We start from the raw sequence: 12,480 nt of genomic DNA, 5'->3' as shown, positions 1-12,480 counted from the left end.
CAGCATCTCCTCGCCCAAGGGGTGATCGTCCTGGTGCCTTATCGGGACAGGTTTCTGGGTTTTTATTCAAATTTGTTCACTGTGCCCCGAAAGGAGGGCAAAGTGTGTCCAATTCTGGACTTGAAAGCGCTGAACCGCTTCGTGCGCGTTTGAAAATTCCGTATGGAATCACTCCGCTCGGTGGTGGCTTCCCTGAATCTGGGGGAGTTCCTGGCCTCTATAGACCTGAAGGATGCGTATCTACACATCCCCATTTTTGAGGGTCATCAGAGATATCTCCGATTTGCCATCGCGGAGGATCATTACCAGTTTGTAGCGTTACCTTTCGGTCTCGCTGCGGCTCCAAGGGTCTTTACCTGGACGATCTCCTGTTAAGATTGAGTGCCAGTCAGAGCCTGTTGCTCGATCTGTCCATTACGGTCCAGACGCTACAGGAGTTCGGGTGGACCATCAACATTCAGAAGTGGACCTTGTCGCCTTCGGTTCATCTCCAGTATCTGGGAATGGTCCTGGACTCTGCTCAAGCAAAGGTGTTCTTGCCGGAGGACAATCTCCGGACCCTACAGAACGAGGTCAGATCCCTCAGGGACAATGAAGCCTCGTCACTCAGGACCTGTATGCAGTCCCTGGGGTTGATGGTGTCAGCCTTCGAGGCGATACCGTTTGCACAGTTTCACACGCGATCTCTTCAAGCGGAGATCCTGGCCAGGTGGGACAAACTGCCTCAGTCCTTGGACCTGAGAGTGTCTCTGAGTCGCCAAACCAGAATGGATCTTTTGTGGTGGCTTCAGTCCCCGGCGGTGTCGGACAGAAAATCTTTCTGGCCAATTCTGTGGACGGTGATAACCGAGGATGCCAGCCTGTCGGGCTGGGGTGGCGTTCTGGGCAACCTGTCTGCCCAGGGCACTTGGTTGGAGGAGGAATCTTCCCTCCCGATAAACATTTTAGAGTTGAGAGCGATCAGGCTGTGCTTGATCCATTGGTCGGATCGTCTGCGGGGCCACCCTGTATGGGTGCAGATGGACAATGCCACTGCGGTGGCTTACATCAACCACCAAGGGGGCACCAGGAGTGCCCGGGCGGCCCAGGAAGTGATCAGCTTTTTGGCTTGGGCGGAGACTCATGTCCCGGCGATCTCGGCAGTTCACATTCCGGGTGTGGAGAATTGGCAGGCCGATTATCTGAGCCGCCAGACCCTGGACCAGGGGGAATGGTCCCTGCTCCCGGAGGTATTTCAAATGCTGTGTGCGAAGTGGGGATCCCCGGATGTGAATCTGTTCGCGTCTCGGCTAAACCACAAGGTGGAAAGGTTCATGGCAAGAACGCGCGATCCTCTGGCAGACGCCTCGGACGCACTGGTGGTGCCTTGGCATCAGTATCGTCTGATATATGCCTTTCCTCGGATTCAGCTGTTGTCCAGGTTCCTTCGCAGGTTGGCCTCGGAACCAACATTGGTGATTCTGGTGGCGCCGGACTGGCCTCGCCGTCCTGGTACGCAGACATCGTTCACCTGGCCGTAGAGCCTCCCTGGCGGCTGCCAATGTGGGAAGATCTGCTGTCTCAGGGACCGATCTTCCATCCTGCTTTACAGTCGCTGGCATTAACAGCATGGCTGTTGAAAGCCAGGTCTTGAGAGACAGGGGTCTCTCCTCCTTCCTACTTTGATCAAGGCTAGAAAAGCCTCTTCTGGTAAGATTTATTACCGTACATGGAAAGCTGATTTTGCCTGGTGTGAGTCCAGGGGTTTTTCTCCTCGTTCATACTCGGTGGCGAGGGTGTTAGCTTTCCTCCAGACTGGTGTGGACCAGCGCCTGGCGTTGGCCACGATTAAGGGCCAGGTATCTGCACTGGCTGTTCTTTTCCAGTGCCCTGTGGTGTCTAATTCTTTGATTCGCACCTTCATTCAAGGTGTGCGTCACTTGGCCCCTCCCAGAAGGGAGCCCTTGCCTCCATGGGACTTGAACTTGGTTCTGTCCGTGTTACAACGTTCCCCGTTTGAAAACATCTCAGGGAAATCTCGTTAATCATGCTATCTAAGAAGGTTGCCTTTCTGGTAGCGATCACTTCTGGTTGCAGAGTGGTTGGCGTTGTCTTGCCATTCCCCTTACCTTGTGGTTCATAGGGATAAGGTGGTCTTGTGACCTAATCCGTCCTTTTTGCCAAAAGGTAGTTTCGAAATTCCACCTGAATGAGGACATTGTTTTGCCTTCGCTTTGTGCGAATCCTAAGCATCCAAAAGAGGTTGCCTTGCATTCCTTGGATGTTGTCCGGGTGATCAGGGTTTACCTGTTGTCGACTGAATCCTTTCGAAAATCAGATCCTCTCTTTGTCCTTCCTGAGGGACCTCAGAAGGGTATGGCTGCGTCTGCAGCAACCATTGCCAAATGGATCAGACAGGCCATTGTACAGGCCTATTCATTGCGGGAACGGGTTCCCCCCTTCCCTGTCAAGGCGCATTCTTCCAGGTTGGTGAGTACATCCTGGGCCTATCGGCATCAGGCTTCGGTGGCCCAGGTGTGCAAGGCTGCGACTTGGTCGTCGGTGCACACTTTCTCAAAATTCTACAAAATTGATGTTCTGGCATCCGCTGATGCATCCTTTGGCCTCCAAGTTCTCTGTGCGGCTGTTCCATAGGGAACCCTGGTTTTGTACGGGTCCCTAGCTGTTGGGGTTGTTTTCCCCTTGGTTATTTGTTTATTCCTGGGTTGTTGCTCATGTTGAGCCCTTTTTTGTTGCCCAGAAGGTTACCTTCTTGTACGTGTAAGGTTCCTTTCTCTGATGTGGGTACTGCATTGCCTTTCTGGCGGTTGCGTTGCCCACCCCTCATGTCTACACTGCTTTGGGACGTCCCCATAAGTGAAGACTGTATGAGTGGGAGGCGACTGTCAGAGGACGTAAGAGAAAAATGAATTTTTGTAAAATCTTACCGTAAAATTCCTTTCTCTGAGTCCCTCTTTTTGGGGTCCTTTGTTATAGACTTTCACTGCTTGCGACCAAACTGAGTTGGGATGGCTATTGCAGGGGGTTATTGGACTAGAAGGTCAGCCCCCATGGGTGTGACTATGTAGATTTATTGTTCTTTTACAAGTCTTATGCCTAGAAACTCCTGTGGAGATGAAGTCAATACCCCATAAGTGAAGACTGTATGAGTGGGCGGCGACTGTCGGAGGACTCAGAGAAAGGAATTTTACGGTAAGATTTTACAAAAATTCAGTTTTTTTCACACATGCCGAATGGCGGGCTTCTGTTGGCATGGCTGCCATACAGACTGGCCCAATGGTGGCCAGTTTTTAATGAACCGGCTGATGTTGCCCGGCATTCCGCCCATGTGTACTTTGTTTACTTCTTCTGAGAGATATTAAAGTAACACTCCAACCACCATGACCACTTCAGTGATTTGAAGTGGTCATAGTGGGAGGAGTCAGAAACACGGCACATGCTGGGATATTTACAATTATGTGCTGGCGGCTAATTGCACCCCTAGCACATGTGACTTACTGCAGGTGGTATTGCTGTGGGTACTGCTGGGGGTATTGCTGGCTGGTACTGCTGTAGGTACTAATGGCTAGCAGTGCTGGCGGGTATTGTGGTGGGTACTGCAGGGGGGAAATGCTGGCGGTGAGGAGATGCGCTGGAGGAAGGATACAGATTCAATGCTTCCTCCTGTCATAGGCAGAGTGCAGGACAGAGCCGGAACTACACAGCAAGAATCGGCTCCGTTCTGTCAGCTGACAGACTCCTCACTTTCACCAGACATCCCAGGTCTCCTGCAAAGTGTGGGAGTCTCCCGCATGCGGATGCAGTAATTGCAAGTGTCGGAAGCCTCGGCCCGCATGCGGGAGACTCCCACACCTCGCAGGAGATGTGGGCTGTCTGGTGACAAGACCTCTCCGGCAGTGTACCCCAGGCCATTAATTCTAGTCGCCAATGTGATCTGGCGCCTGGGGTTTTTGGATGATTGCGGCTGTTATCTGGATACCTCGGGTGATATTGGAGATACTACCTGGAGGTGTGACATTCCGTGGCACAGTCTCTTCTCATTGGAAGCTGGCTTGAGCAGAGTGCTGGAAGGATATAAACATGCATAAAAGAAAGGAAAAGGAGGCGCAAACACCTAGTGCATTACCTGTGGTACTGTTTAAAATGATTTAATAAAATGCTGAATGCATACTCACAAACATGAAGAATTAAAATCGTATTGCAAATTTCCGTCACACGTGTGTTGGAACATGTCCTGGAAAATAGCGACCGCTATTTTCCAGGACATGTTCCAACACACGTGTGACGGGAATTTGCAATACGATTTTAATTCTTCATGTTTGTGAGTATGCATTCAGCATTTTATTAAATAATTTTAAACAGTACCACGGGTAATGCACTAGGTGTTTGCGCCTCCTTTTCCTTTCTTTTATGCATCCGTTTGGAGTTCCCTGCCTGAGGAGAGCAGCACGCCAGTCTTCCCCTTCGGAGTGAGCGCTTGTCTGATATATCTGTTTGGAATTTAAACATGCATGTCTGGGCCCTGCTTGTGGGGACAAACCTTTTGGTAAGTGACCGGTTTGCTCACTGGTGTGGTGGAGGAGGATTGAAGCTGCTGCAAAGAGGTGGCAGCTGATCAGCATTGATATAAACCCTCTGGATGAATCTTTGGGAATTATTATTTCTGTTACTGCACAAGTCACTGTATGGTGATTGGAGATGGAAGTAGTGGTGAATGGGTTGTAGGAAATTTGCTTTTCACATTTATGAACTTTCTCTTGATGTTTGCAATATTATAAGATAACTTTGTTGCTCTTCATGTTTATGTATTTTGCACATTATATGTTATATACACTCACCGGCCACTTTATTAGGTACACCTTGCTAGTAGTGGGTTGGACCCCCTTTTGCCTTCATTCTTCTTGGCATAGATACAACAAGGTGCTGGAAAAATTCCTCAGAGATTTTGCTCCATAGTGACATGATAACATCACGCAGTTGCTGCAGATTTCTCGGCTTCACATCCATGATTCCAATCTCCCATTCTACCACATCCCAAAGGTGCTCTATTGGATGAGATATGGGGAGTGTGGAGGCCATTGGAGTACAGTGACCTCATTGTCATGGTGAAGAAACCAGTGGTGAGATGATTGGAGCTTTGTGACATGGTGCATTATCCTGCTGGGAGGAGCCATCAGAAGATGGGGACACTGTAGTCAAAAAGGGATGGACATGGTCAGCAACAATACTCAGGTAGGGCGTGGTGTGTAAACCATGATCAATTGGTACTAAGGGGTCCAAAGTGTGCCAAGAAAATATCCCCCCACCAATACACCCCCCACCACCAGACAGATACACATGCAGCTGGGACAAAGGGAAAGTACAACGTCAGGTACGCAGGCTCCGCCCCCTATACGCGTTACATCAGAGATAACCAATAGCCCTTGACTTCTTCAGTAGGGGTCAGTAGGGGACCCTGCATGTGTATCTGTCTGCATTGCGTGCACTGCTGAGTGCCGCTAAATGCGAGTACCTTTTACTATATCTAATAAAGACATTGGTATTCAGACGGAGAGCACTATATGTGTCCCCTTTGTTTTATATATACACCGATTTCTGAGTTTGGTTGCAGTTCATCCATCCCCACCTGAGTGATCTATGTTGAGCTCTCCGAGAGAGCTAGGAGAGGATAATCTCCAGGCTGCTACAGCTGATATATGCGATCTTTGACCCTTTATGGGTTTGTGGCTGAGGTGAGAGACCAATCTAGCCGGTGGTGGGATATATGCACAGCGGTGTTTGTGAAGAAATTTTTATGATTTTCTTACCACCTTGGTTTTTTTTACTACCTTGTTGGTAATTTCTTCTTTTCACCTTTATTTGGACACTTATGGACTTTATTTTAGACTCTTTTGATATTTATTACACCATCAGTATCACCTGTTTATATATTGATTAGGTATTTCTGGTGCAGCACTTTTATAGATATTAGCTTTAGAGAAGTGTCTGATATTGGTGATATATAGAGACAAACAGGAGATGAAATATTTCTCCATTATTATTATTTGATTTATGGAGTTTGGCAGAACAGTCCAGGATTGGATATTTATGGAGCCTAAAGATGGATTTTGATGACATTCTCATATTTCTATATTATTTATGTGGTTTAGATATAAAACTGTCCCAGAATAATATTGTCTCAGTCAGTCCTGTTATACTCACTGTAATTCCTCTATCCGGCTTGTTGTCAGAGCTTCCATCACATCCCTGAAATGAGGACCCTCCAGATTGTTCCTAGACAGGTCCAGTGTCCTCAGTGTCTGGTTATTTCTTATTCCAGATTCCAGGTGGGGGCAGGAACTGTCTGTCAGGTGATTAGAGGACAATCTGTAGAAGAAGAGAAGAATGTTACCAGAAGAAAATAAATTTCTCCCCCAGGAATGAATGGAACTATTCTCTACATACATGGAACTCATTTCTCTTTATTGGAATCATTTATATGGGATCACTTTATAAAACATAATCTATCATCTACACTATTGGAGATTTCTCTTTTTGTGGATCCCAGTCAGGGGCAGACTGGGCCGGGGGGCAGGGTGGAAATTTCCCCCCAGGCCGATAACATATATTCAAAACGGCCGCTCTCACGACTGCTGTCGGTTGACATTTTTTTTGTCTGGAGGAAGTCGGCCAGCAATTGGCTGTGTTGCTGCTGCACTGCATTTTGGGAGTTGTAGTCCGGACGGTGCTCAAGTTCCTGGAGGCGGTGGGTGGAGAGAACTGAGCAACAGGATGCAGGAAACTACAACTCCCGGAGACGGAGTCTTGAAGCAGGTAGAGGCAGGGTACGTAGCGCAAGGGCACAGGTTATGCATGTCACATGACCAGCTGGGGCTGGGCGCTGGATGGCTGCAGCAGTAAACCTGAAACTAGAGGCAGGCAGAGGCAGGGCATGGCAGCCTGCAAGGGGACGCACATGACTGGCTCGGGCTGGGCGCTGGCTGCAACTTAAAGATGTCATCACCCCCAGGAGGCCATGCAAGGAGCTGAAATCGGCATCACTGAGGTGAGAGACCCTGACACCCCCACATCCCATCTCCCCCCCATACACCCCATTTACCCTGCCCCAGTGCCCCACCCACCCAGTCACATTAAAATAGGAAATAGCCTTCAATACTGTCTGGTGCTGGCCATGGCCTGTGGGTCCTGCTGGCCATTGCCTGTGGGTCCTGCTGGGAGCTGGCCATGGAGTGTGGGTCCTGCTGGCCATTGCCTGTGAGTCCTGCTGGGAGCTGGCCATGGCCTGTGGGTGCTGCTGGCCATGGCCTGTGGGTGCTGCTGGGAGCTGGCCATGGCCTGTGGGTGCTGCTGGCCATGGCCTGTGGGTGCTGCTGGAAGTTAGCCATGGCGTGTGGGTGCTGTTAGGAGCTGGCCATGGCCTGTGGGTGCTGATGGGAGCTGGCCATGGCCTGTAGGTTCTGCTGGGAGCTGGCCATGGCCTGTTGGTCCTGCTTGTAGTTGGCCATGGCCTGTTGGTCCTGCTGGCCATTGCCTATGGGTCCTGCTGGGAGCTGGCCGTGGCTTGTAGTTTCTGCTGGGAGCTGGCCGTGGCCTGTGGCCCACAGCCCATGGCCAGCTCCCAGCAGAACCTACAGGCCAGCAGCCAGTAGGACCCACAGTGATGGGCACTGGTGAGGCTACATTGATGGGCACTGGCGAGGCTGCGCTGATGGGCACTGGTGAGGCTGCGCTGATGGGTGCTGTTGTGGCTGCATTGATGGGCACTGTTGTGGCTGCATTGATGGGCACTAATGAGGCTGCATTGATGGGCACTAATGAGGCTGAGCTGATGGGCACTGACCAGGCTGCATTGATGGACACTGAGGAGGCTGCATTGATGGGTACTGATGAGGCTGAGCTGATGGGCACTGATGAGGCTGCATCAATACAGTATTATTTTAGTTAAACTTCCTTTGTTGCTATTAACATTAAAATGATGTTACCACATTGTATCATATTTGTCTTGCTTCATAACATCAATATCCGCTATAAAACCGGGTGGGCATGGATGGTGAGCTAATTCAGGATGTCAATGGGCCACTTGACTAGACTTGCCCCCCAGGCCTAAGGCTGTCAGCCCTCCCCTGATCCCAATTAGTAAATGTGAGATGAGAAGTGGATGAGGTGGTGTGATCCATTCATTATTCCTGTATGGGGATTGTACCATACACACTCACACTGACCTCTAGGCTTCCACCTCCAACCTTCTGCTAAGTCTTCCATTCAGTTGTGGGGAATCACTTTCATGGTCACAGAAGTCTCACTCGTGTTGTGGAAACTTAATTGACTAAAAGTGACACCATTGTACTTTGGGATTTGAACATCATGGTGCAGGATTTGATCTTTTGGTGTGGAGAAGATTTTATTGTTACCGTTCTTTATTTGGACGTTTATTTGAAAATTCATACTAATATTGCTGCACTAATTTTATATATATGCTGATTATAAATTCTCTTCATTAGTTATCAGTGAAATAGTCTCCATACCATTGTTATACAGTATATATACTTATAGGGAGTTTTGTGTTGAGGAGTCTCACTTTTATTGTTATATTATCACATTTATATAGTGTGAATGTTATATACTAGTGCTGCAGTCTTCCATATTATATTAGATGTGTGAACGCCACCAATCGGTGATTAACTGGTTGCCGACTGCCCACAGTATATTTACTGCGGCAGTCAGCCCCGGCCAGGCAGAGTGACGTAGATCTACGTCACTCGCCTGTCATCCGCTTTAGAGCCAATAGCGGGCAAGCGCGCGCCCGCTGAGGCACGCGCCCGCCTCGGCTCGTTCACAGAGGAGTGCGGGAGTGTGACCGGCGGACCTGATGTCCGCCGGTCACACTACGATCGTCGGTACAGCGGGAGAAAGGCAGGCGGCTCATGTAAACAAGCCGCCTGTCAGTTCTCCCTGTGTAAAAATGCAGATCAGACAGTTCTACTATGTAGAACCGTTGATCTGTGTTTTTACACTAGGAGACCTGTCCCACCACAGTTAGAAGCACGCCCCTAGGACACACTTAACCCCTCCCTGTCCAATATAGTTAACCCCTTCCCTGCCAGTGTCATTTTTACAGTAACAGTGCATATGTATAGCACTGATTACTGTAGAAATGTCACTGGTACCCCCAAAAGTGTCAAAAATGTCAGTCAAGGGTCCGATCTGTCCGCCGCAATGTCGCAGTACCGCAAAAAAAATTGCAGATCGCCGCCATTACTCGTTAAAAAAACACCAAAAATGACAAAAATCTTTCCCTTTGTTAGTAAACGCGATAACTTTTGCGCAAACCAATCAAAATACGCTTTTTGCGATTTTTTTTAACAAACATATGTAGCATAAAACAAATTGGCTGAAAATGTTAAAAAATTTTGATTTTTACTTTTTTTTGGGGGGAAATTCATATAAAAAAAAAGTGAAAAATATTGTTATTTTTGCAAAATTTACGCTCTTTTTTTGTTTATAGCGCATGATCAAAAAATTGCACAGGTGATGAAATACCACGAAAAGAAAGCTCGGTTTGTGGGAAAAAAAGGACGTGAAATTCGTTTAGGTACAGCGTCGCACGTCCGCGCAATTGTCCATTAAAGTCACGCAGTAAAAAATCGCAAAAAACCCCCTGGTCAGGAAGGGGGTAAAATCTTCCGGGGCTTAAGTGGTTAAGTGACTCTCACGCTACCAAGACATACAATCTTTACAATAGTGTTCCTTGGTGCTGCTAGCACTGCACTGGTACCAACCAGAAAACTGCACATTTCAATTAATAAATAAACAGTGCTGCGCTCCTAGGTACACCAGTATTGCACGTTCCCAAATCCTGAGGTAGGTATATATAGCAGTTACAACTGAAAAGCAAAGTTATTCAGTGTATAAATAATCTCAAATGTGCATAAATCAAAATCTGATCTATCAACCTTAATAATCAAAGTGCTCTGATGTGCATAAATATTCTATAGTGAAGTGCTTCCTTTCTTTTAAATTATTATCATATGACTAATAACAATATATAGTAAATCACTGTGCGTTGTGAATAAATTACTGTATATCACTCCTAATGATCACCTAATTATACACACATTCATACAGATCTTCAGGTAGGTATATATAAAGCAATACAAATGAATAGCAAAGTATATAAATAATCTATAAGGTGCCAGAGTGCATTTAACAAAACCAATTATGTCAACCTTAATAATCAATAAAGGGCTCTGATGTGCATAAATAAATAAAGCATAAGTGAAGTGCTTCCCTTCTATGAAACAATTGATAATCATATAGGGTAAAGTGTACCGTATTTCATCAATGTGCGTTGTGAATAAGTATCACTCCTAATGATGAACGTATATGAATTCCATATGAAGTGCCTTCAAGTGCGAATAATTAATTTCAATGTAAACAGATAGTAGTGTATAACACACGTGTTCTGTGCTGCCAAATAATGAAAGAACTCCAATAGTCTCTTAGTCCATATAGTGAAGTCCGTCAACATACACACTCCTCCACCCAAGTGATCCGAGGTGCTCTTCAGCGAAAACACTTATAAGTGTACTAACTGCTCACCTCCAACTAAAATAAGACAAGCCTGCAGACACTTGTAATATGCGGTCTTACAATCCTCTTGTCTTTCTATTCCATTTCCAGTCAGGTACGTGTTCCATACAGCTCAAAACCACAGAATAGGAGAGGCCATCATAGTGTAGTATGAAAAACATTTTTTTTTTTTTTTATTAGAGCATAAAACAATTCACTTACGTTAAAATCAAAGAGTATAGCAGGGTGTAGCAGTTCCTGGACGCTTCGTCCGTGTCCCGATACGTCACTTTCGGTTTCAAGTAACACGCCCTACCTGTTACGTCACGAATCACGTGACTTCATCAGGGTTTCTGGATGAAGCATCCAGGAACCGCTACACCCTGCTGTACTCTTTGATTTTAACGTAAGTGGATTGTTTTATGCTCTAATAAAAGTTTTTTACATAGTACACTGTGATGGCCTCTCCTATTCTGTGGTTTTGAGCTGTATGGAACACGTACCTGACTGGAAATGGAATAGAAAGACAAGAGGATTGTAAGACCACATATTACAAATGTCTGCAGGCTTGTCTTATTTTAGTTGGAGGTGAGCAGTTAGTTGGAGGTGAGCAGTTATTACACATAAGTGTTTTCACTGAAGAGCACCTCGGCTCACGTGGGTGGAGGAGTGTGTATGTTGGCGGACTTCACTATATGGACTAAGAGACTATTGGAGTTCTCCTGCATGCGGACGCAGTAATTGCGGGTGTCGGAAGCCTCTGCCCGCATGCGAGAGACTCCCACACCTCGCAGGAGATCTGGGATGTCTGGCAACTAGACCCCTCCGGCAGTGTACCCCAGGCGCCAGGCCGTTAATTCTAGTCGCCAAAGTGACCTGGCGCCTGCCTGGGGTTTATCGAGCCCTGCTCTACATACATGGAACTCATTTCTCTTTATTGGAATAATTTATATTAGATCACTTTATAAAACACAATCTATCATCCACACTATTGGAGATCTCTGTTTGTGTGGATCCCAATTAGTAAATGTGAGATGAGAAGTGGATGAGGTGGTGTGATCCATTCATTATTCCTGTAAGGGGATTGCACCATACACACTCACACTGACCTCTAGGCTTTCACCTCCAACCTTCTGCTAAGTCTTCCATTCAGTTGTGGGGATTCACTTTGATGGTCACAGAAGTCTCACTCATGTTGTGGAAACTTAATTGACTAAAAGTGACACCATTGTACTTTGGGATTTTCTTTGAACATCATGGTGGAGGATTTGATCTTCTGGTGTGGAGAAGATTTTAACTTATATGTATTTTACACATACACATATATAGGTGTGATAGGAGCGGAGACATATTGGTGTTCATTATTTCATTAGTGCAAGTATAGTGTTCTGCTCCTTTCACACCTATATATGTGTATGTGTATATATACATACATGGGTGTATGTATATATACCCCTACACAGAAGTTCAGATGTCATGCCTGACTCCAAACATCTCGTCAAAAAAGCCCTATAAACGCCTGCAGCAAAAAGCAGGCTGACCGGCGAGAAGCCATATCGCTGTTCTGAAAGTGACCTAAGAGAAACAATCTTTTCTCTATAGCGGTCACCCTGATATGGAAGGGTTTTGTCACCCTGCCATAGCAGTCAGAGTCAGTTAACCCTACACTACACTACGGTCCCCTTACACTTAACACTTTCCCTGCAGAAACTAGATTCTTAAAACTAACTATAGTGGAAAATAGCACCCTAACTACACTAGATATCCCTTTCCTCACACTAATAATTGCTAAATGACACTTTGTAGCAGAAGTAACAGAACTGCTTCCACTCTCTTCCATGTCCCTGTATTACAATGCTAGGAATTTGGCGGGGGCTATCTTATATACTGGGGGGCGTATTCACTAATGAT

The 12,480-nt window shown here is 46.7% G+C and overlaps 1 protein-coding gene across 1 annotated transcript in view; it reads right to left on the bottom strand.

The window, feature by feature from the left end:
* The window catches only part of LOC309550688 (NACHT, LRR and PYD domains-containing protein 12-like), a gene marked incomplete at its 3' end in the record, with an annotated part of 537,904 nt that overhangs the window by 200,126 nt on the left and 325,298 nt on the right, over positions 1–12,480 (bottom strand). The window contains exon 5 of the mRNA XM_082251023.1: positions 6,202–6,366. Within this exon, the coding sequence (XP_082107149.1) occupies positions 6,202–6,366 (165 nt within the window). The remainder of the gene's footprint in view (positions 1–6,201; positions 6,367–12,480) is intronic.

Source organism: Pelophylax lessonae (assembly GCF_965119305.1).
Source record: "Pelophylax lessonae genome assembly, chromosome: 3".
NCBI lineage: Eukaryota > Metazoa > Chordata > Amphibia > Anura > Ranidae > Pelophylax > Pelophylax lessonae.
The sequence above is the reverse complement of the archived record's forward strand: the minus strand, read 5'-3'. Positions and strand labels throughout refer to the sequence as shown.